Consider the following 25,153-nt stretch of genomic DNA (forward strand, 5'->3'; position numbering starts at 1 on the left):
CAGAAACAAAGACATGGGATTAAAAAAAGTGAACCCACCTGGCTTCCCACAATTCACAGTCAAAACAATGCCAGGATTCAGTCTATTCTGCAACAAAGCAAAGGTCCATGGACTATCCCCAGCGAATGCTGTGTCCTCAGTTCACAGCAAGGTGCTGCAATGTGTAGCACTGAAGTATAACTGAGGTATAATTGAAGTAACATTCTTCATCTAGATTTACCTTTATCTCCCAGACTTATCTCTGTCCTGAAGTCACATGAATCAAAATTGCTGTATTTCTTTTCAATACCATGAAATTATCCCCTAATATTTAAGAAACTGTCTGGTATTTACAATTTGAAATACACATCTGCTTATGAACTGCAGTCACAAATAAATTATCTACAGGGAAAAACAACATCTATAGTAAATATAATACTTAGCTTTTACAATTTAATTGTGTTGTGTACAATTGGGATGGATACATTACATTACCATGGTGATTGATAGCTTTCTGGTAGGAAAACTCAAGACCACTAAAGAGCAATCAGAGAGTAGTGATGTTTAATCTCTATGATCCTAGCTGCACTAGGGAAATTTAGTAAATATTTTTTTTATAATTGCTCACACCAATTCAACATCAACAGGGCCATACAAAAAGTCAAGCAAGGTCAAAAATGAGATTAGTGTATATGAAGATTGCTAGCTTCCAAATATAGACAAAATACATCAAGTAAAAAAATGAAATTTGCCTTGTGAATGCAAGTTATACAACACGTAAAGAAGGTCCAAAGTGCAAGGTACTGAGATATCCTGTTTGATGATTGTAAAACACAGCTTACTAGGGCAGAAGCTAAAGACATAATTCAGGTCATATGAAATCCTGTGGTACAGGTGTTGCATGTTTGACATAGCTGAGACTTAAAACTATTACATCAAGGTGCATCTGAAAAAAAACAAAGACTGGTTTAAAAAAAAATCAGAACACTTCACAGTCAAGGTACTGAATGCATATGTAACTTTAAGCAGTGATTTCAGTAAGACACCTCAGATCCTAAAAGTCATGTGTATGCTCGACTAGCTTGCTGATTTGAGACCTAAAAGAGTGTGACCTTTAAATCCTCATCCACAAGACATTGGGGGCCAAATACATCCTTGATGTAACTTTACTGGGTTACACCAGAGTTCAGTTTATCCCTAGATTCTTATCTAGAACTTGTATAATATACATATTTATGTGTATGTTTACATACTTCTATTGAACATGTACATGGGTACGTTCACTGAAATAGTTTCAGTAAGAGACTGTTAAGATTGTATGGTTAAACACTTGAAAGATGAATTGGCAAAGCTAATGTTGTATACACAACCCTAACTCTGCCCCCAGTGCCTGGCTATAATATGGTATCTAATGAACACACACTGTTTTGCAAGCAATACCGTACAGTATGATACAGTGATTTTCTACACCCGTAAATCCACATGTATAGCAATTTTAGTACTGCAAGACATTTATATCAAAAGCAGATAATAAGCTGTACTTACTTTATATAAAACACTGCAGATTAAATATAGCAAACCAGAGTAATAATAAAAATTTACTGGCATACATAGGTTGCCTACATTTTCAATTAGGAGAGCTGCATAGCTGCCTAATTGCTAGGATGTGTGCTTTTAACACAGCATTTGTATGTATAACATAGCACATCCCTCCCAGAAGAATTTGCTCTGTCATTAGGGTGCTCTGTATCTCTCCATTCTGCTCCCTCTCAGACAAGAGGGCACAGTGCACCCTTGCATCTTGATAGAGCTTCAGGCTGTTGCTATGATTGGTAGTAGCAGAAGCCTTTTGCCTCCAGGCAATCCCTGGGGTAGGTTTCTGTCTCCCTATGGTCATTTTTTTTTAATTGTACCAAGAGCAGATAGATCCTTACAATGATGAGGGAAAGGGTATATTTCCCTGTTGGGACAGCTACTAACTCTACTCGTTTAACAATCCCATTAATAAACTGTTACCATGTTTCAGATAATGGAAGGGATACAGAGGAAGATACTATTTCAACTGATCTAACCCATGTGCAGAGCATTGAACTTGTCCTGCCACCTCATGCAAACCATCATGGAAATACATTTGGTGGTCAGATAATGGCTTGGATGGAGACAGTAGCTACTATTTCAGCAAGGTACTTTTCCGTTTGGTGCCTTCCTGTGTGATTCTGAAAAGACATGCTGGGTGGAAAATCAAAAGAACCCCAAATCCACCATTTTAATGTTTGAGAAACAGGGGCTAGTTACAAATTAGTAGTGAAAATGAAATATATTGTGGTCTCTCTTCTTAGTGAGGTGCAGGGGATGTCTACATATTTATATGAAGGCTTTTCTATGGCACTCAATTCCAGAGCATCTGAGTGCTTTACAACACTACTGAGGAATTATCACTACTGTATATCGTTTTTACAGATGGAGAACTGAGCTGAGGGACAGAAAGATTTTAAGGCTACAAAGCAAGTCATTAGCAGAGATAGAAATAGAACCCAGCTCCTGATGGCTAGAGCAGTGCCTTGACCACAAGAATATACTTCCATACATGCTAACATCCTCTGGCCCAGTATCAATAAAATCCTAAAATGGAGAGGCTGATCAAAGACCATCTGCAGCCCTCCATGCTTAGCAGAAATGAACTTGAGTATGGCCAGTGGGTCTGAAAAACATGAGAGCCACTACAAGGAGGTGTGGGTGGGCCCTGGCATGGGAGTCAGTAGAACTGAGTTCTATTCTAGCCCTTGACCCACTATATTATCTTGGGAAAGTCACTTAACTTCTCTGTTCCCAGTTCCCACATCTGTAAAATGGGAGCCATCATGCTTGCCTGCCATCTCTTGTGAAGTGCTTTGAGATCTACAGATGAAAAGTGCAAAGTTTTATTGCTAACCCTGAAGGTTCATTAGTGGCTCTGGCCCAACTGCACAGCAGTTCTTGCCTTCTGCCTGTAGGCTGGAGGGTCCCATTACCTCAGTCTTGACACAAACAAACTTCTTTGTGTGTGAAACCTGAATTTCTATCAGAATTCCCCTCACACACGACTTGACCTACTTCACTGCAGGGATGCTTGCTACATGTTCATTTTTTACTTTAATAATTAAATGCCATTCCTTTTCATTATTTATGTAATTTTGATTCTTAGCCAGTTAGTTGTACCGATAAGAGATTCTCTATAGTTCTTAGATAAACAGCTCATTTTATTAAAATTAGAAAACCCGCTGTGCAACTCCATTGACTTCAAAGGAATTACTCATCATTTATGCTAGTTGCACCGGAGATCCAAGCCAAAATATCAGGCCCTGCTTCCCTTTGATATATCAGTACACAACAAACCCGAAAGTTAACATAGTTTATTTGGAATGATGAATATCGAACATAATTTATCAGGTTGAAACTTTTAGCAATAATAGCCCATGGCGGAGACAATATTGGATGGAAACAGAGAGCTTGTATTTTGTGCTTGAGAAATAGCTGGCCTCGCTACAAATCTTTTGTAAGGCAACAATTAGCTCTGACCTTTCAGGGTACCAGTTAGAGTTGCTATGGCCACAGGCTGAGATGGGAGGAGCAATAGTTGAAGAATACATTTTAAAGACCCATAGAAAGGTTTTTCAAAAGGTTATTTCCTCTTTCTAAAAACTGGGAAAGTAATTAAAGGCAGTCCTGCAGTAATTGAAAGTCATTTTGAACCAGGACTGTCCTTTCTGATATGTTATACTACCAATAGAAGTATTCAGGGCTTAGTTCTCTAAAAAATGTATCTTAATATTTAGGAAAAAAATTAAAATCATATACTTTCATCCTCTTTGTATTTTTGCTAATGTTGTATCTTTACCATGAGTGTTGTAAATGAAATACCCATTTAGCATTTTAAATAGGAAGAGGAAATTATGTTTAATGAAATTACAAAGTCATTTGAATGTATTAGTCTATTATAAAGATGCTCTATTCAATTAATTAGCAACAGATAATTGTGTGCATTTAACTCTACTGGTACATTAGTTTACGGATAATGCAATTGAGTTAAGAGCTGCAACTGCTATAAAACTACATCATTTCTCAGCTAAAATGTGTAAAATGAAATTTTGTTATCATATATGTATGCTTTTATCACTGAATTTGATGGGGAGTTTCATACATGTGCATGAGGACAGAAAGTGGCCTTTTAGAGTCAGGAAATAAATTTCATTGTTATTTATTTGGCTGTGTGACAGGTATTAAGGGTGCAACCATCCTTTTCCGCCCAGAAGGGGGGTTCAGCGGACCCATCGCCTACCGTAAGCCCAGTTTTTGGGTCCCTGCCCCTTGGGACAGGTCCCGTGGGTGCGATCTCCCTCTCCCGCGTCGGGAGGAGGGGTTCAACGAACCCATGAGTTCCCCTGGGGAAGGGGTTGAGTAGGATCCCCAGCTCTGAAGTCTAGCCCGTCTCCAGGCGGGGTTCTGAACACGAATATGGAGTCTGGGTTGGGGTTCTGGCTTATACTGGTGGGCTGCGAATCCTGGGGATAGGAGTAGGTGGGGGAAGGGGGACCCAGGCCTGCCCTCTCCTCCGGGTCCCAGCCCGGGGCCCTAAGTGCAGGGTGCGGCGCTCCCTATGCACGGCGGACGGGGGTAATTCCTGAAACCCATCTGCCCATGGGCACCAGAGGCGCACCGCCTCGGGCTGCTTCCTTCCCCCCTCCCGGGTACTTGGTCCCGTGGAACTGTCGCAAGGCCTCACCCCCACTTGGTCCATCTCTGGTCCTCCTGGGCGATCCGGTGGCCCGAGGGTCTCATGCTGTTTCCTCCAGCATGGGGGCAGATCCTCCCTGTTTTCTCCAGGACAGGGCCGCTGCCTCCGAGCGTGCCCCCTTTGCCTCTGGCTCTGCCGCTTTTCAAGTGGACCGGGGACAGATGTCGTGTGACGGGGCCCCGCCCCCTTGGCGTGGTCCCGTGTTGGGAAGTCAGGCAGCGCGATGGAGGCCCCTGCGTCTCCCGGTGTCTGCCGGCTTGTACACCCTGCCAGCCTGACGCCAGGGAACGCCGGCGTGGCTTGGCCCAGTCTCACGGGTGACAGGACCGCGCCACTTCCCTGCTCGTCTCGGCCCCGCCGCGGCGGAAGCCGGGGCTGTTCCGGCCGGCCGCAGTGCCGGCTTGCCTTTCCCGCCACGGTGGGGGGGTGGAGTCTCCCCCCCAGCAGTGCGGACCCTCATGGGTCCATCACAGGCTATAGCACCTAGACTGGGGCTCAGAGCTGTGGAAAACAATAGAAAAGTTCCTCCCACCCACAAGAATGTACAAATATAAAAGTCACAATCCTGAAGCTACTTAATCACAAGTGCAATTCCAAGTAACCCAGTGATGCCCATGGACAACTCAGGTGACCAAAGTAATGCATGTGATTAAGTGTTTTCAGGATCAGGGCCTAAATTGAGAAAAGAGGGACTAGTGAGTGTAGTAAACAACAGAAACATATGGGAAATGGAAGGATGATGTACACAACAATAATAATGCAATTTATATTACATGAGAATAACTTTAACCCTTGATTTTTAAAGGTTATGCATGCCACTTTGTGCTTCTGCATGGGCAAATGGCCAGTTGCATTCCCGGCTTTTTGCATGTTTACAAACCCAGCTTCCAGATTCAGCTTCATTAGTTGCTTGCAATTTTTAATAAAGACATATCTCCTTAGTGTCATTACAAGTAATTCAGGCTGTATTTGCATAAGTTTTTGTTTCACATAATCATATGCTGCACAAAACAATATTAATTTCTGATTAATGTGCAGCAACCATCAGAGCTAAAAAGGCTGTATGGACCAAAGTTCTTACATGGATACATTGTCTTTAGTCCTGAGAAAGTGTCACTAACTCAAATAGGCCAAAAAGTGAACTCTTTTCTCACACTGAACAATATCTTACTCACCAAGTAGCCCTGTTGAAATGTGTGGGGCTTGTGGGTCAGTAATGTAGGCAAGGGAAGGCACAGCCTTTCCAAAACTGCCTACTCAGCCAACCATCTAAGGCTGGGACTGTCGCTGGGGTCAGCTGCGGGGGAGGGAAGGGGCCGTGGCACGGCAGGGGAGGGATGAGACCACGGCACGGCAGCCTGGCTCCTCTGGCCACTGGGGAGGGATGAGGCTGTGGTGCGCAGCACAGCTCAGCAGCCTAACTTCCCCAGCCACCAAGGAAGGCTGGCCCGGACCTTAGCAGGGCAGGCCCAGCTCTCCATGTGGCCAGGATGGGGCTGAAGGTGGGCACGGTTTGGCTCCAGGGGCTGGGCATTAGGTGGAAGGGGTGAGGGTGGGGCTTGCCTTCCCCAGCTAGGCTTTCACCTGCCGCCCATGGTGGGGCTCTTTGAGAAATAAGATACTACTGCATGAGAGCAAGGAGTTCATAAACTGGCCCAATGTGACATATATAACAAGTAGTGGACATTCAGTAGTTAATGATTGTAAAGTGCATTGCAAATGAAGCAACACAATAGAAGTGGTATTATTTTGTGAGACCCAAATGTGTGTTGCCATAGAGCTGAATATGCTATCCTTTATGGGAAGTCTAGGTATTAACTTCGGGTTTATGAATTTCTAACTTGTGGGGACCTCTTTACTGTAAGTATGTCAAATAATCTTGGGCTGTACAGATATAGAAAAATAAATGACAAGGCCATATAATCTGCTTTTTGTCTCTCCTGCTTTCTCATTCAGTCGCCTCTGTCATTCAAATCCCACCCTGAAGTCAGTTGATATGTTTAAATTCCGGGGACCGTCTACTGTTGGTGATCGCCTTGTCTTCAAAGCAATAGTTAACAACACATTTCAGAAAAGGTAAAACTATCTATGTGCACGTCTCACTGCCCCTCTTAGCACAAGCCCTCTGAATATTTCAGACTCGAGCCATCACTGGTACTTTTTAATGAAGAAATGTTTTTAAATAGCTCTGCTTTTCTCACGTCAAAAATAGTGTGGGGCTTGGTTTATTGTTTTTTCCCTATTCAAATTTAAAAAGATCACCTGTACCCTCTAGTGATTGACAGCCCACTTCTGCAAGCCCTCAATTACAAAGGTAATGCTGAGCAAGCCAATGGAACTCCAAGTCCCCAGTGGGACATTATAGTCATTTGGGCCCCAGGCCCAGTGATAGGGTGGGGCAAAGGTGGCAGTTGCCCCAGGGTCCTGTGAGTCAAAGGCGCCCAGGGCTACTGGCTGCCGCCACTGCTACCCGAGGCTCTGCACAGCTCTGAGGGCTGGGGGGAGGGGATGGCATGCTGCGCCTTGGCCCCACCCTTTCTGCCCAAGGCCCCACTCCTTCCAGGAGTGTGAAGCTGCTCCCCCCGCCCTCCCTTGCACCTTGCTCAGGAGCCCATAGCAGCTGTTGGCTCCACTGTTGGGTCCTGATCCTGAAGTGCACTTCATGTGGGCAGAACTTATTGCATCATCCAGGCCCTAGCAGCTCCGTCCTGGTTGCAAAACTCTTGTTTTAGAAGAGGAAGGAAGACCAGGAGGGTGAGTACATCAAATGCAGGCAGGGATCAATAGGCATCGCTTCCACAGATCACAATCACAGTCTATGCCAATCACAACTGGTTCTAAGTTGGGCAGAATACGAATATTAATGGGAAAATAGTGTATATTTAGCACAGAGAAAGGACCTGATGCTTGAATTCATAAATCTGCTTTGTACCCATCCCGTGGCATAAAGTGGACTTAAACACATTGGATCCTGCCTCCTGAGAATCCCTCATTGTGGGGGAAACCTCTAGTAACTAAAGCCACCCTGGCAACTCCTAACCTACTAGCCCCTTTCTGAAGCCAAGTAACGGGTGTGTGTGGTTGCAATATCCCTTTGCTAAAGGGATCCCCAGCTACTGGAATAAATCAGGCATAAATAAATTACACAAGGAAAGTGACAGGACCCTAGCTAGCATGGACAGGGAATGTCAAAGCGACTTACACCCATCTTTGTCCCACACGAAGCCCTGATCCTGTGATAAGCTCTGCTCAGCCGACCAGAGGCTGTGGCCCTAAGAAAATAGGCAGAAGTGTAATGCCAGCAGACCTTGGGCATCTGGGGTGGAATCGAACCTGGGATGTCTGGTGCTTACTGCATGAGCCTCTACTTCATGAGCAGTGCTCGACAAATAATGCAATCTACTAGCCCATGGCGAGTAGATTGCAACCCGGAAGAGCCAGGTTCAGGCGATCTGCGAGGCTTGTCGCAGTTCGGTGAGCCCTGTTCATGAGCTACTAGCTAAGGCTGTAGAGCAGACTCATTATTCTTTCTGTAAGTGGTCTTGGAGCCACTAGTTGGGACAGTAGACCACATCCAGTTGTGTTGTTATGGAATTGTCACAGGAAAGGCCACAGAAAGGTGTAAGTTACAGATTCCTTGAACTTCAGCTACATTTCTGGAACAAATAGGGTCCTGGCAGCAAAAGAGAACTGCTATTCCATTCTATCAAGGGCTGAATTTGGTCCCCCCAAGGACACCAGCTTGCTGTGAGTTATCCTTATCTTGCACATCTGCATGACAAATCAGTGGAAGTTTGGTCACATCTCCAAGACTTTCCACCGAGCCCCATCTTCTCGTGCTCTGCTCTTCGATAGGTATATAAGCAGCTACACCACAGGTTGGCCATCCCTGGTCCAATACCCTCAGGACTTGACCAGCCCCAAACAAGGGAGTTTGCCAGACCAGGGAATGTCAATGCCAGCCCCTTTTCTTCCAATGCCAAGCCCTGCCATTGGACACTGGGCCCTGCTGCCATCTACTGGGTTATGCTCCTGGGCCCTGCTGCCATCTACTGGGTTATGCTCCTGACCACAAGCTCCCAGGCTCTGCTCATGGCCAAAGCCCTGGTTGCCAGGCTCCAGCCTCCAGTCCTGGCTGAGCTCCGACTCCTGACCCCAGCCCTGGCCATTGAGCTCCAAGCTTGCCGCATTGCTTTTTCTCATGTGTGCTCCAGCCTCCGGGGTCCCCAGCAATACTGGACAATGGATGTTGTCAGACCAGAGTCTCCTGGACTAGAGCGGTTAGACCTACCTCAGTTCATTTTCTTCCTATTTGGCACCTACGTTACTTTGCTACTTAAATTCATGTTCTGCCCATTTTAGTCCTGACATTTATCTTAAACCCACTTTTAAATCATTGCTGAAATATGCCTCTGTGTCTAGTTACTAAGCCAATCATTAATTGTTAAACTATCTGAAATATTCAGATTTCCACTACTGTTGTTCCCCATACCCAAGACGTGTATAACTGCTCTGGTTACTATCTATGTTTGTCTCATTGCTGCTTCTGCATCATTCTGTGATGGTTAAATAATTTATTTCAACTCTTCTTTCAGTGTTGAGGTTGGTGTTCGTGTTGAGGCCTACAACTGTGAGGAGTGGACCAAGGGCCAAGCACGGCATATTAACAGCGCTTTTCTCATTTTTAATGCTGTAAATGACAAAGGATTGCTCCTCGCTTTTCCCAGAGTCAAACCCACTACAAAGGTCAGCTCTTTACATGAGAGACAGAATGGCTTATATAGTCCAATCCCAAATAATGCATATCACACTGCCAACCCTTGGGAGCCCTTCTTGGGAAGTGACGCACTAAACAAGGGTATAAACTGAATCACTTTCTCGTCTTCCACCTTCAGAGAATATTCTGAATTTGAGAAAATGTGGAGGATAATTGAATACCTTCTAGCTTTGTAAAGGAGGTTGCTGGAGTCAGCCTCCCAAGTCCCATTGAATTTCAGTGGAAGTTGGTATCAGTTGGAAGCAGCAGGTGCTTTTGTGGAAAAACTTGCCAGTCTAGACGCAGCCACCGGATATTAACTCAAGTAGTAACAAGAGCAGAGAACTTAAACAAAAAAAGAAACTTATTTCCACTGAAATTGAACAAGAAAAAATATGCTGATTAACAGACTAAAATAGAGAATTAGATGTAATATTAAAAATACCTAAATCATTCAGCACACATCCCATTGACATTCAGTGGGATTTATGCTCCTAAATTACTTAGGCCAGGTATATACTAGATCCAGAAGGTTAGCTTAGGGTACGCAACTCCAGCTATGTAAATAATGTGACTGGAGTCAATATATCTTAAGCCAACGTTGGCATCATCTTCACAGCAGTAATGGGAGCAAATGCTCCACCACTCAAATTGAGGCATACAGGTGCTGACTGGGGGTGCCCTCAGCTTTTTAGTTAGCCAGTCTTTACTAGACCCACTAAATCGAACACTAGAAGATCAATCTCACTACAATGTTTAGCATTGTATTTCTCTGTTGCGCCTTGCGTAAGACCTCATAATAGTACAGTGCTACTAGGATACCCCAAACTGGTATTTACATTATTTTTCTTAATTTAAGGAATACTGTCACATAACAAAAACCCTGAACACATTCATACCTGAGGAAGTTTCATTGTTGATAAGTACAATTATTTTCAGAGAGACGGGTTTAAAAAATACTTTATTTTTGTTGTACGACAGTGTTCCTTTTAATAAATAATCCTTAATTGTCTTTAGTTGCACAACATTATCCAAGTAGAATGCATCGTAATTCATTCCCATTATTTCTGTTTTGTTTTACGTCTTCTGAAGGATGGTTTGAGAAGGTATCGTGGAGCGATTGCACGCAGGAGAATTAGACTAACCAGGTATAAATAAATTCCAAAGATAACTTAGTAGTGAAAACTATCTTCACAATGTGGCAGAAGGGAACTTTTTTATTTTTTACATATACTGTGCTCATTATTTTAAGTCTTCTCAGATACAATGATTATAGTCACTTAGTAATTCTGGACCTGATCCTGTTTGCCTGAAATCAGTGGCTACTAGTCACCTGAGTAAGGCAAGAAATGTTTGGGACTTTTTGTATGTTCCACTATTTTCTGGGAGGAAAATATGAGCTAATGCTTATTTAACTCAAGGTATTGCTGTGAAGATTAATTAGTTAATATTTGTAAAACATTCAGAAGATGTTCAGTACTATCTATGTGGTTGTTATTGTTGTATGATGAAGGAAAGGCAAAGAGATAGTGACTGTTATTCATTTTGTTTCAATCTCCTTGTATATTTCAGAAAATACATCCTCAGCAATAAGGAAGACATTCCTTCCTCTGATCTCTGGGATAGAAGTAACCAGGTAATACTTACATCATCTGAATTCATCCACATACATAGTCTTGGACAAGGCTGGGCAAAATACGGCCTGGGGGGCCGGATCCAACCCACCAAGTCACAGGATCCAGCCCACGGACCACACTGCCAGGACCCTCAGGCACACAGCTGCTGTGGTTTAAAACCCACTCCTGCATTTCTCTGCTCTTCAGGGAGGTGGAGGCTTCATGCAATTTCCCTGCCTCCACCCCAATCCTCAGCTCCTATAGATCAGAAATAACCAGTCAGTAGGACCTGATCTCAGCCAATCTCTCAGATCCTATTGGCTGGAAACAGCCAGCCAATCAGAGCTGAGAGACTGGCCTGAGCGCCTGGGGGAGCTGGAGTTGAGAGGCACATGGAGGGAGCAGCCTGCATTTTCAAGCAGGCTGGGATTGCGGAGTCCAGCCTGCTGGCCAGGAGACACTTAGGTAAACTGTTTCCAGCCAGCACCTGCCTCTCCTGCAGCCCAACTCTCTCTCCCAGAGCATCATCCAAACCCTCTGCTCTCTCTGTTCCAGGTGACAACTCCCTCCCAGACTCTGTACCTCCTCCTACATCTCTCCCCCAGGCCAGAATCCTTTCCTGCACCCACACCCCCTCCCTGATCCTACACCCCAATTCCCTGACCCAAATCACAACCCCCTCCTCCACCCAAACACCCTCTCAGATCCCACATCATCTCCTGCACCCCAGTCCCTTACCCTGTGCGCCCTTCTTCACCCAACCTCCAACCTAGACTCTGCACCCCCTCCATCACTTGACCACTTAACCAAAATCTTGGAATGACCCCCTTCCCCCCACCAAAAATTATTGCCCACCACTGGTCTTCGGGCTTGTCTACACTGGCAAGTTACTGCACTGAAATTTTCTCGCTCGTGGGGGTGAAAAATCACCTCCCCCCAGCCCAAACGCAGTAAGTTGCAAAGCGGTAACTTGCCAACGTAGACAGGCTACCAGTGCTAGGAACTACAGTCCTAATAGAGGTGTTTGGATACATCAGAACAATGCTAAATATCTGACCCAAACAGCTAGCATCTTAACTTGACCTGCTGTACATAGGCATTGTAGGAATGTCAGAAGAGTGAGTACATGTTTATACTGGGTGGCTGAGTCTAGACTGGCAAGTTTTTCCACAAAATCAGATGATTTTGCGGAAAAACTTGCCAGCTGTCTACACTGGCCGCTTGAATTTCCGGAAAAGCACTGACGATCTCATGTAAGATCATCAGTGATTTTCTGGAAAAACTATGCTGCTCCCGTTTGGGCAAAAGTCTTTTTCCGAAAGACTTTTGGCCAAAAGGGTCAGTGTAAACAGCACAGTAGTGTTTTCCGCAAAAAAGCCCCGATCGCAAAAATGGCTATCAGGGCTTTTTTGCGGAAAACCGCGTCTAGATTGGCCACAGACGCTTTTCCGCAAAAAGTGCTTTTGTGGGAAAGCATCCTGCCAATCTAGACGTGCTTTTCCGAAAATGCTTTTAATGGAAAACTTTTGTGTTAAAAGCATTTTCGGAAATTCATGCCAGTGTAGACATAGACGTCGTGTAGCAATACCTATGCATAGTGAATTAGCAATACTGACAATTAATTTCCATGAATTTGTTTATTTATACAAATCCTTAGTGTTATTTTTTGCAGAATGTTCTGTATTTAAGGCTTTTTTGTTTTAAACCCCTGTGGCACCTTGATTTTGTGTTTGGTCCTTTTAATTAAATCTAAAAGTAAATAAATAATAATTAAGGATGTATAATGTGAGAAATGAATGCAATTAACTGTGGCAGATCCAAAGTGTAACCCCCATCAAAGTTTGAATTCTATGGATATAGGAAATTTTTTCTGCAAGAAAGTAAATATAAACAGACAGTAGTTGTTAACAAAAAGAATGATCCAGAATTGTTTAAGATTAAATAGATGTGTGTCTTTACAGATTCTTGCATTGTATGTTTTCTTTTTATCACTTCTAAATGTGAGCTCCATCCAGGAAATGTAGCTATCCAGTCTTGTCAAACATAAGTAATAGGCATTCACTCCTGTGATTGCACCTTCTCTTTGCAAGCAGTTGCCAAAATATGAGCACAAGTAGTGAAGATGTTAATTTGCTAGCAGATTTTAATTACTTATAAGAAAAATTATGTATACTATTAATTTAATACCCTCCAAGGTGAGAAGTATTGTCTCTGGCAGTTGAGGGTGGTTTTGCTCTATTTTAGCCATCAAAGAAATCCAAATTAGTGTTTTTAATTAGGGTTCTTTTGCCATCAGCCACGTGAAAACATAATCTAGCTATTAACAGTGTTTAATTCAGAACCCACAGGATGGTTTTCTGGAAGAAGACCAGTTAAGGGGAAAAAACACATTTGCCTGGTTTGTGATTCTGGAAGTAACTATGGTTCTCTTTTATATCACCCTTTCATTTTACATTTTTATATGCCCTTGCATTTTACATTTCAGGCATACTTGAGTTATAGCAATGTAGCTACACTGACAGTGCTAGCATCAAAATGTGGATGGGAAATAACGAGCACTCTGGATAATGTAAGTACAGAATTGTGGAACAGTGGCATGCCAAGCTTAGTAACACTCGGAGGGGCAGATCTTGCTCATCATTAGAATTGGGCAGACAAAGGGTATGCTGTTTCCAAGAACAATTTTGATATTTCAAAATTTGGTTTATTTCTGATTAGGAAAGAAAAAAAATTAAATTCTCTGAGAGTGGGAGGCAGCATCTCCTGCTTGGTGGTTGGGGCCCAAAGTAGTAGTTACGCCCAATGGTTGGTTTACAGTGGCAACCTTGTCTACTGGGTGTAGCTCATGGGCAGAGCTTCTGGTTCCAACACATGGGTGCAGCTCACAGGATGGGTAGGGGAACCCAGGCCTTCCCCATTCCACTGTATTCTAGGGCCTGTGGAGGCTGTTTCAGCTTCACTGAGGACAGTGCTTTGGGTCAGCCTGAAGACAGCTTCCCTGAGTCACTTTCTACCTCATTCTGCATTCCAGCTAGCTGCCATCCATCCATGGGGAGCCATCCATCCTTGTCCTGGTCCCAGTCCCCAGCAGTGGCAGCTCTCCCCTTATAACATGACCATTGTTGCAGGGTTAGCTCATTCACTTCAGCTCTGTTAAGAATTCTTCAAAGGATACTCTGTCTTCTTAAGTGAAACGTATACCTTTCAGATGTTTCACTCTTTTAAGGTATACAGTATTCCTCAAATTTCTGCAAAATTGTGTCATAATGTACTGTCTGCCTGACTTAGTTGCATGCTCTTAAAGCAGGAGTTCTCAAAATTCTGCACCATGACTCTTCTGATAACAAAAATTGCTACATGACCCAGGAATAGGGACCAAAGTCAGAGCCTGCCCGAATTCTGCCACCCGTGGCAGGGGGGCCGGGGACAAGGCCAAAGCCAGAGCCAGAGTCAAATTGGTCTTGGCAAAGGTGCCAGAACCTAATCCCATAGGCTTCAGTCCCTAGTGGAGGGCCTGTAATCTGAGGCCCTCCCTGTAACAAGGTAATGCCAGCCCATGACAATCCCATTAAAACAGAGTTGTGATCCACTTTGGGGTTCAGACCCACAGTCTGAGAATTGCTGAATTAAAGACATCTACAGCCGCAAGTCCTGAAATGTTCTAGGAGATTGCTATTTCCTGCTGGTCTTTCTCACCAGAAGCAGCTATTTGTAGGGTTGGCAGATGGTTTCAACAAAAATACTGGACATACTTGACATTACATCACAATCTACTTTATATCATATGTAGAAAATACCGGACATTTACATTTTCTCATTTATATTTTCTCAGTTTGTTTCCTGAACAAAAAGCTCAAATACTGGACTGTCTGGTTCAAAACCGGACCCCTGGCAACCCTAGCTATTTGCACTTATATATCAAAACTCTGTTTGAATCCTTTCCAGGAGTCCATTGAATTACCTGAGAGTTTCAACTCTTTAGGGGCTTTTAGTTTTTCCCTCTTCATGGTGACCCCTTTGCTCTTTCACCATGGTGTCCTCTTTGCTCTGTCTTCTCTTCTATCCCATTAGTAGCATCTATTGCAGTGTTTCACAAAGTGTGTTGCAGGCCTGCTTTGGGAAAGCTGCTAGTGGACCTGTGCTGCTTTGTTTACTTAACAGGCCACTGCTTCCCACAGCTCCCCTTGGCAGGAAACGGTGAACGGGAGCCAAAGGGAGCTGCGAGGCTCCATGTCTAAGGTAAACAAAGTGGTGCAGGCCTGCTAGCAGCTTTCCAAAAGGGGGCCCATAACCTGCTTTGGGAGCTATTGCCTTGTGAATTCATAATGAGAATTTCTACGACTTTAAGAATTAAAGAATTAAAATTCAGTTTTCTAAATTAAAAGAGAGTCATGAGCTCCCAGCTGTGTCAGATGAACCTGCCATTAGATTGCCTCCAAGATACCAGTTCTTGCTAACTCCAGTATATTTCCCTGTAACATGTGCTCTTAAAGACACAGTACATATTCCTAACAGAGTAAACATTCAGTTTAAGTACTTCTTCCATCTGGTTTCTCTAAGGACATGTCCACAAGATGACGGATCGAAGAGAGAAGAGAGAAGTATAAATAAGAATCTATAGAACATTAAAGTTGCAAATTAGATGACTCAAAATTATGAAATGACAGAATTAAGATTACTGGTATAATCTTAATTTGCCTCTCCCCTTCTGTATATGTGTTACATGATACTGTCTTTAATTACAGTCTTCCATACTACTTTTTCCACAGGATCCTATCCTGTCAATCAGAATGTGTTCTAGTGTAGAATTACTCTGAATATTTTTATGTAACAAAGTTTATAAATTCTAAGGATGCTTTTTTACTAATGCTGGCATAAAAACTCTAGCATATGTTCTCAATGCTAATCCCCATGATAACTTTTTTTTGTCTATATATTACAGATAGATTTTATAAAGCTACTGTCGAATTTGGTGGTTTAAAACAGTGACCCCTGTTTTTTTTTTCATTTGTGACCCCTGTGGGGGCCGCCAAATTTGGTTGAGCAAAAAAAAAAAAAAAGTAATTGTTGGGCCACTCTCCTACCCCACTGTGTGTACATCGGGTGCGGAGCCAGGAGGCCAGGAAAAGCGGCCGGCCGGATCGAAGTGCTGTGACCCCCCGCCTCCAGGAAAGCAGCCGCTACCCCCAAGTGGGTCGCAACCCACGGGTTGCACACCTCTGCTTTAAAATACCCCATCTGTATCCCATCTTGTGATTTAGCAAATAAGACCATTGGTCTATAAGCAAGGCCTACGTTTCCAGGTATGGCTTGCTAAAACCTTATATTGAGGCTTGTTATAATTGTGTTCTGTTCACAAATGTGAATATATATATAAAATATAAAAACATACAAATCTATGCTGATTGGTAAATGTTCAGTAAGCCAACAGATAATTAACTCTGACATGTCATGCATGAACAACACATACTGTAATACTCATGAATCTTACATCACTGGAAATAAAAATCTGTTAAGTTTATTCAGGCGGCAGAAAGCAAATTACTTCACCAGATTAAAATTTTAGTAAGAGAGAGTGTTTAGGATTAATGGCATTTATTCTTATCTGTACTATAATATAACTTTTATACAACACACTGAGGCTCCAATCCTGAAAAGACTTACAGATATGCTTACTTACTGAGTCATCCCATTTATTCTCAAAATGACCAAGTGAAGGCATTGTGCAAACAAGAGACAGTTTGAGGTGTAATTTTAATACAATACCTAATAAGCTAGGCAGAAATATGTTTTGGAAGTGGTGGTGTGGAAATAATTTTTCAACACAGCGAGAACTGAAACCTCCAGAGTTAATAATAAGGATTAATAGAAAAATCAAAAATTTGTGAACCAGAAGATGTTTCAGGACCAGCCTCCAACTGTTAATGATGGGAGTTAAAAAGAGACTTAGGTGGGTCACTGATCCAGTAAGACAAATCCTCTAGAAAAATAAATAATCCAAAATCACTAGTCACTTTTGAAAATCTTGGCCATGATGTGTCTATATTCACCACATATATGGGAAGGATAGTAATAAATTGAAGCAACACATCATCTGCTCCCTGCCCACTAATCTGTCTTCCTTAGGTTTTATTCTAACAGCAAACTTCTGAGAAGCTTCCAGTAGCCCTCCCTCAATATTTACACCTGGTCAAAGCCCAGGATGGACAAGATGGAATTCTGAGTTAATAATGGCTTTTCTAGATATAAAAATGTCATGAGTTTTAAATTCAATATCCTACGTCCCTGCACTTGGACGGAACAGAAGAGATTTCAAAGGAGGGCCAGGATGTGGCCTTTTGTTTTGAATAGGTGACCTAAGCATCTGGGGGCCTTAATGAAGAGGCTTTTTTTTTCTGTACCAGAAAAGGGTGTCAATTGTCACAATGTTTATGGAAATCACACAGGAATTGGGCTCTCTGTCACCATGAGCCCTGTGTCATTGGTCTCGCTTCAGAGGGAAATTCCTCCAAAATGTAAAACTCTCCAAACATTTGTGAAACACCTTTTCAGTGAAATATCTAGTTTATGCAGAATGCATGATGATTGAAGCAACAGAGAGTTTATAGATGCTTATGGTTCATGTCTTCATCATGAATAGACAATTCACTTTCACCCAATTTATGCAATTTAACCATTAGTACTCTATTGCACCATCATGTACTGTATTATCTTTTTTCTCATAAATGTATACTTTTTAATGTAAAAATTATTTTGAAACTAACTTTGAATACTCATCTGCATCTCACTGCCTGTCAGACATATGTTGCAGGTTCTCTTGCCAAGTGAAAATCTGCTGAAGCTGTCCATTTATGTTCTTCATTCTGTATTTTTAAAATGCTATTCATTTCAGATAAAAATATTCACACATGAAGAGAGTGACATCTTGTCTGTCAAGGTAGAAATGCAAGTGAAGATACCATCAAATCTAGCTTTCATCCTTTTGTCTGACTTCCGACTCCGCGGGCAATGGGACAAACATTACTTGTAAGTGCAGCTTCGTATTTTTCCTAGCACTGTTTGACTCTCCTGCTAACTACTCATTTTAGATGCTATCACTTGTAATGTAAATACCTTTCTTCTGGATTAAAATTTGGATTGCCATGAATTGAGAAGAGAAGGGGCTGGGCCATATATGGGAGTGAGCAAGTCTCCATACCCTACACCTGGTATATAGTAAATAGAGATGTAAAATGCCATGTACATTGTTAACTGGTTAAACTATAGATTTAACTGGTCAATTGCCCACTGCACCACAGGCAGTGGGTAGGGCTGCTGGAGCAGCTTTCACCCACAGCAGTGGGCCTGGCTTCTCCAGTCAGGCTGGGCTAGGCATGGGATGGGCCTGGCCAGGCCAGGTGCTGGTTAACCACCTACCCCGGTAAGCATGCCAGTAAGGCAATGTTTACTGGTTAACCAGTTAATTGGCTAAACTTTTACATCCCTAATAGTAAAGGTTCAACTTTAATTGTAGAGGCAATAATGTATATTCACAATGTAAGAAACAAGGCAGAGTGATTCACTCAGCCATAGTCTGCTCTAATTAAACAAGTTTATGCTGTATAACCAATTTACAGTGTGACCCAGCAGAATGTAAAGTCCGAGCTTAAAGTCATAGCCTCCTAAATGCAAAAAAAAGTTTTATGTTTTTTCGCATAATTCTTGAGTCATTTCTTATCTAACTAAACTCTGTGAGTTCTTTGTTTTTTCTTAATATCCCTCACAGAGAACAGAGTAGGAAATAATGAGAGATTATATAAAATAGGTGGATGTGGTACCATTTTAATTAGGTATATACATGCACTTAGGGAAAAGGAAAGGGTTTTCCAGTCATTGTATCTTTAAAGGTTTTCAGCAGAGAATAAATATTCTGATTATGCTCCAAGTGGTGCTTTGAGGGGACATGCAGGCTTACCTGGCTGAGTTTTGGGTCCAACGAAGAGGAAAGTCTTAAGATAAGTGAAAGGCATGTGTGGCAATACAGGCTGGACTTCCCTGGTCTTGCACTCTCTGAACCTGACTTGTCCCAGATTAGGGATTTGGCTCCCTCAGGGTAGGTCCCCTGCTATCAGCTCCCTCAGCCCTGGCCCAGCCACCAGCCAGCCCCATTGGGCTTCCCAGCTCTGCCACCTGGCCCTGCAGGGGCACACAAGGATCCTAGCCCTTCTGGAAGCTCTCTGCCAGCAGCCCACTGCCCTGCCAGACCACAGGGCTCCCACCTGCCAGCCCTCCTCTGGGACTTTGGTCCTGGAACATCCGTGGTCCAATGTTTAGAGAGGTTCAACCTATATATCCAGAGCTTCACATTTCTTATAACTATAGCTCCAAGGCCTGGCTAAAGTGGTCTGTTTCCTCCACAGTGCTTGGGCTTTAGGAGCAGAAATGAAGCAAAAAATATTGTCTGTGTAAAAAGCAGGCTTAAGGGTTATGTTTTTATATTGAATATGTGGAAATAAAAGTATATTGCTAAGGTAAGTGGCTGGTGGCTCTCAGCAGAGAGCAAGTAATTATACCCCGGCAGGTGGCTGTTCCTAAACAGAGCACTCGGCAACTTTGATTAAGCACTAGTAGAGATGCTTTAGGAGGAGAGTATAACATTTTGAGCCACTGGAGGAATAATACATCATCTCATCCAAATTTATGCAAAACATCAAAGGGAAAGTTCCAAGGCACTTTGTCACATGCTCTTTCTGCATCTAAAAAGACGGAAATAGATTCAAGTTTTGAGTGTCTGGAGACCCACAGAGCTCCAGGGACATAGCATGCAGCATTGCAGGCAGCGGGGTTGTTCTTTAGAATGGGGGTTGTCAGCTCTTTTTCTCTTTGAGACTCCCCTTGACATACTATAAAAATTCCAGGGCCCAGAAGAGGTTGGGGAGAGGGATTCATGGACAACTCGGAGCTCCAGGCTAGTGGAAGAGCGGGAGGCCTTGGACATAGTTGTTGCCTGTTATTTTGGACAGGGAGCAAAAGGCCAGCTCTGCACAATGTAATCCAGGGAAGGAGTACCACTTCCACTCTCTGATTCACCTCAGCAGACTACCCACAGGGGATACAATCAAATAAAATATAACAAAGCGGAGGCTCAGTTCAAGAAGTTTGTAAATCACGCAGGGCGCAGGGAGGGGGGTAATTAGGGACTGTGTGCAGTACGATAAGGTGTGAGGGGGGGAGCTCAGGTTGCAGGGAGTGAATAAGTAGAGAGCTGTGTGTGGGCAGGTTAGCTCAGAGTGCAGAGAAGGCATAGTTAGGCGCTGTATGCAGTGAGGGGTGTAGCTCAGGGTGCAGAGACAGGAGAAGATGAGGTCTGGGGGGCAGGAGTGTAGGTCAGGATACAGGGGGGATGTTAGGGACTGTGTACAGGTGGGGGTAGCTTGGGGAGCAAGGCGTGGATACTTGGAGCCATGTGCAGTGAGAGGTGCAGCTCAGGGTACAGGACGGTGTAGTTAGGGGTTTTGTGTGAGCGCGCAGGGGTAACACAGTGCAGAGAAGAGATAGTTGTTGGGTGTGGGCAAGGGTAGTTCAGGTTGCAGGAAGGCTTACCTAAGGGCTGTGTGTGAGCAGGGGGCATAGCTCAGGGTGCAGGGCGGGAGTACTAGAGATTGTTTGCAGTGAGGGCTGTAGGTTAGGTTTCAAGAGAGGGTGAGTAGTGACTGTGCAGTGAGGGGTGTAGTTAAGGGTACAGGGAGGGAGTACTTAGGTGCTATATGTGGATGGGGCATTGGTCAGAAGGCAGGGAGAGGGTAGTTACGTGCTGTGCAGTGATAAGTGTAGTTCAGATTGCTAAAGGGAGTTGCTAGTAATTGTGCAAGCAGGATGGGAGCTAGCAGCTCCATGTTGTGAAAGGGGTCATTCAGGTTGCAGGCAGGGATAGCTAGGGGTTGTGTTTGAGTGGGGGAGTAGCTCAGTGTTCAGGGACGGGGTATTAGAAATTGTTTGCCATGAGAAGCATAGTTCAGGGTGCAGGGAAAGGAGTAGTGGGGTTTTATGCTGGCAGGGGGGTTGGGTGCAGGGATTGGGTAGTTAGGGGCTGTGTGCAATGAGGGGTGTAGTTTAAAGATGCAGATAAGGAATAGTGTAGGGGCTGTGTGCAGTGTAGCTTGGGTTGCTAGGAGCTATGTGCCATGAGGAGTATAGCTTAAGGTGCAGGGAGGGGGCGTAGTTAAGGGCTATGTACAATGAGGGGTGCAGCACAGGGTGCAGGGCGGGGAAGTAATTAGGGGCTGTGTGTGTTGGAAGAGGGGTTGGTGTAGGAAGAGGATATCTAAGGGCTGTGTGCAGTGAGGGGTGTAGTTCAGGGTGCAGGGAGGGAGTAGCTATGGGCTGTGTGCAGTCGGGGCATAGCTCAGGATTCAGGAGGATGTAGGTAGAGGCTGTGTGGCAGGAGGGCTCCCCCTGCCATGGCTGCTCCCTGAAGGCTGTGCCACCCCAAAGTTTCCCAATCCAGGTAGCTCTTAGCAGCTATATGAACAGTCAAAGGGGTCTGGGAGCTGAGGAGTAGCCACCACCTCAGGCACCCACAGCAGCACAGATGGGGAAATGCTACAACTGCCTGCTCCGCAGCTTCCCAGAGCCAAAGGACCAGCTGCCCAGCATTGTCTGGCTCCAGCTTCCCACTTACAACCTGGCCAGAGAGCAGGGACTGGGGGAGATGAGGAGGTAGATGAGGGGGGAGCTATGCTTAGGACTGCCCCACTCTACATAGGGCACTGCTGTTTGGGGGAACAACACCCTTCTATCCATCCCAACTCTGCCCATGGACTCAGGACTTCTGCCTGGAGGGTGCACTGAGGCTCAAAGCTTCAGCTCTTGGTCACTCCCAGCTTCAGGCCCGGGGCATTGGAGCTTCATGCTTCTAACCACTCAGTGCCAGCTTCAGACTGGGGTAGGGGGTAGGTGGCACCAGAGCTTACCCACTGCTCCTTGCTTCAGATGGGAAGAAGGGGTGGAGCTGGAGCTCCCACTTTCTGCCCTTTGCCACTCCCAGCTTTTGAGAACGAGGAGCAGGCCTGACACTATCCAAGGGTATGTCTACACTACCCCGCTAGTTCGAACTAGCGGGGTAATGTAGGCATACCGCACTTGCAAATGAAGCCCGGGATTTGAATTTCCCGGGCTTCATTTGCATAAGCGGGGAGCCGCCATTTTTAAAACCCTGCTGATTCGAACCCCGTGCAGCGCAGCTACACGGGGCACGAACTAGGTAGTTCGAACTAGACTTCCTAGTTCGAACTACCGTTACTCCTCATGAAATGAACTAGGAGGGTAGTGTAGACATACCCCAAGAGAGTTGCTTGTACTACTTTTCTCCAACACATCCAGGCCTGGAACTTTACTGGCTCATTTTAGAAAAAATGGAGGCAGAGCCATTGAAAAGTAGTTTCAGGTGAGGAGTTGCAAAGAAGGCTCTTTCATTATGTCCACATTTCACTCTTCCATTATGTCCACATTCTTTGAGAACTTGCTGTTGGTCCTCCTTTTGTAGAAAAGTAATGTTAGTGGTAGCACAAGCCAAACTGAACTGCAAACTAGTTTCCAGCCTAGTTTTAACACTTCCTGAGTAAACTGAAGAAAAACAGAACAGCCTACATTAAGATGGTAAGGTGTTCTTTCTGTTGCAATGTTTCTAGAGAGAGCTTATTGAGCATTTCAGGTTCTGAACTGTCCTGGTTATGGATGTTAAATGTACTTGCAGAACGTGTGAGGTCATAGAGGATGTGAATGAAGATGAGAAGATCTATCACATTACATCTCCATCAGTGAATGGCAATAACCCCAAAGATTTTGTAGTTCTCGTGTCAAGAAGACAGCCCTGTAAGACTGGGTGAGTACAAGCATTTCAAGTTTGACTGATGCTAAACCTACAGCATTATAATTCTTGATTCCCATGCATATACAGAAAGCAGGCCCAAGAATTGTGAAGATATTATTGTATCATACAGGAATTTGGATGGACGTCTGGTTTCTTTAAAGAAGGAATGTAGGAACAGGTTAGAAGCATAAATATTAGCACACAAGGTGTTCAGTGTTCTATCTTTGACAATAGTCAGTAGTGTCTGGTACCAGAAGGTACTAGAATCCCCTGAAATGGATAGTTTGAAATAGGAGGATTCTGTTCCTAATTTTCTTTGTAGCCTCAGGCAAGTAAAAATTGGTTTCTGGTCTGAAGCATGAAGGTTCATGTATTTTATTATCCTATCTAATATAACTTCAGAAGTTCCTACTATCCATCTAAATGATAGAGCCTTTTTGGAAACCTGCTATTTTCTTGGACTCTGTGATAGCTAGTGGCAGTAAGTTCCACAAGTAATCTGTTTTTTGTTAATCTTTTGAACGGTTTTACATTTATTTTCTTTCACTTTCATCGAATGCTTCCTTGTTCTAGTATGATGAGACTCCTCAAATAAGACCATTTGATATTGGATGCTAGCCATTGTTTTATATCCTTGGTCACGTTCCCGCCATTGCTGTTCAGTAACTTTGCATCTGCATGCATATAGCAGTGATTCCCAACCTTTTTTATGCCAGGCACCAGCAAACCCATTCACAAACTTTTGGCAGACCAGTAATGTTTTATTTGCATACTCATTATACAAATAATGAATATGTAAATATGGTGTTACCTGATCACCTAGCCCCAACCCAGCCCATTGCTCCCTAGTGCCTAAGACCCTTTAACCCCCATCCCAATGCTCCATGCCCTTTGACCCTTTAACCTCTGACCCCAACAGTCCATGCTAACACCCTCTTGCCCAGTGACTCACCACACCCTCACCCAAATTACAAAGGATGAATATAAGCAAACAATACAGATATGCAGGGGCAAGATTAGAAAGGCAAAGGCACAAAACGAGCTCAAACTAGCTACAGACATAACGGGAAACAAGAAGACTTTTTATAAATACATTAGAAGCAAGAGGAAGAGCAACAACAGGTCTTGCTCAATGAAGAGGGAGAAACAGTAACAGGAAATTTGGAAATGGCAGAGATGCTTAATGACTTCTTTGTTTCCGTCTTCAGTGAGAAGTCTGATGAAGGAATGCCTAACATAGTAAATGTTAGTGGGAAAGGGGTAGATTTAGAAGATAAAAAAAAAAAGATCAAATTAAAAATCAGTTAGAAAAGTTAGATGTCTGCAAGTCACCAGGGCCTGATGAAATGCATCCTAGAATACTCAAGGAGCTGAGAGAGGAGGTATCTGCGCCTTTAGCTATCATCTTTGAAAAATCATGGAAGACCAGAGAGATTCCAGAAAACTAGAGAAGGGCAAATATAGTGCCCATCTATAAAAAGGGAAATAAGAACAACCCAGGAAACTACAGAACAGTCAGTTTAACTTCTGTGCCAGGAAAGATAATGGAGCAAGTAATTAAGGAATTCATCTGCAAACACCTGGAAGATAATAAAGTGATAGGTAACAGCCAGCATGGATTTGTAAAGAACAAATCATGTCAAACCAATCTGATAGCTTTCTTGGATAGGGTAACGAGTCTGTGGATAAGGGAGAGGTGGTAGATGTGGTATACCTAGACTTTAGTAAGGCATTTGATATAGTCTCTCATGATATTCTTATCAATAAACTAGGCAAATACAACCTAAATGGGGCTACTATAAGGTGGGTGCATAACTGGCTGGATAACTGCTCTCAGAGACTAATTATTAACAATTCACAATCCTGCTGTAAAGGCATAATAAGTGGGGTTCCACAGAGGTCTGTTTTGGGACCGGTTCTGTTCACTATCTTCATCCATTATTTAGATATTGGCATAGAAAGTACACTTATTAAGTTTGCAGATGATACAAAGCTAGGAAGGGTTGCAACTGTTTTGGAGGATAGGGTCATAATTCAAAATGATCTGGACAAACTGGAGAAATGGTCTGAGGTAAACAGGATGAAGTTTAATAAGGACAAATGCAAAGTACTCCACTTCGGAAGGAACAATCCATTTCACACATACAGAATGAGAAGCAACTGTTTAGGAAGGAGTA

General features: G+C 43.6%; 1 protein-coding gene across 1 annotated transcript in view; it reads left to right on the top strand.

Annotated features, from left to right (window-relative positions):
- The window catches only part of ACOT12 (acyl-CoA thioesterase 12), a 48,601-nt gene that overhangs the window by 19,933 nt on the left and 3,515 nt on the right, over positions 1-25,153 (top strand). Inside the window, exons 6-13 of the mRNA XM_075932206.1 lie at positions 2,006-2,162; positions 6,710-6,829; positions 9,349-9,499; positions 10,602-10,657; positions 11,082-11,145; positions 13,611-13,694; positions 18,018-18,151; positions 22,860-22,988. Of these exons, the coding sequence (XP_075788321.1) occupies positions 2,006-2,162; positions 6,710-6,829; positions 9,349-9,499; positions 10,602-10,657; positions 11,082-11,145; positions 13,611-13,694; positions 18,018-18,151; positions 22,860-22,988 (895 nt within the window). The remainder of the gene's footprint in view (positions 1-2,005; positions 2,163-6,709; positions 6,830-9,348; positions 9,500-10,601; positions 10,658-11,081; positions 11,146-13,610; positions 13,695-18,017; positions 18,152-22,859; positions 22,989-25,153) is intronic.

The sequence above is a fragment of the Pelodiscus sinensis genome, chromosome 6 (assembly GCF_049634645.1).
Source record: "Pelodiscus sinensis isolate JC-2024 chromosome 6, ASM4963464v1, whole genome shotgun sequence".
Lineage (NCBI taxonomy): Eukaryota > Metazoa > Chordata > Testudines > Trionychidae > Pelodiscus > Pelodiscus sinensis.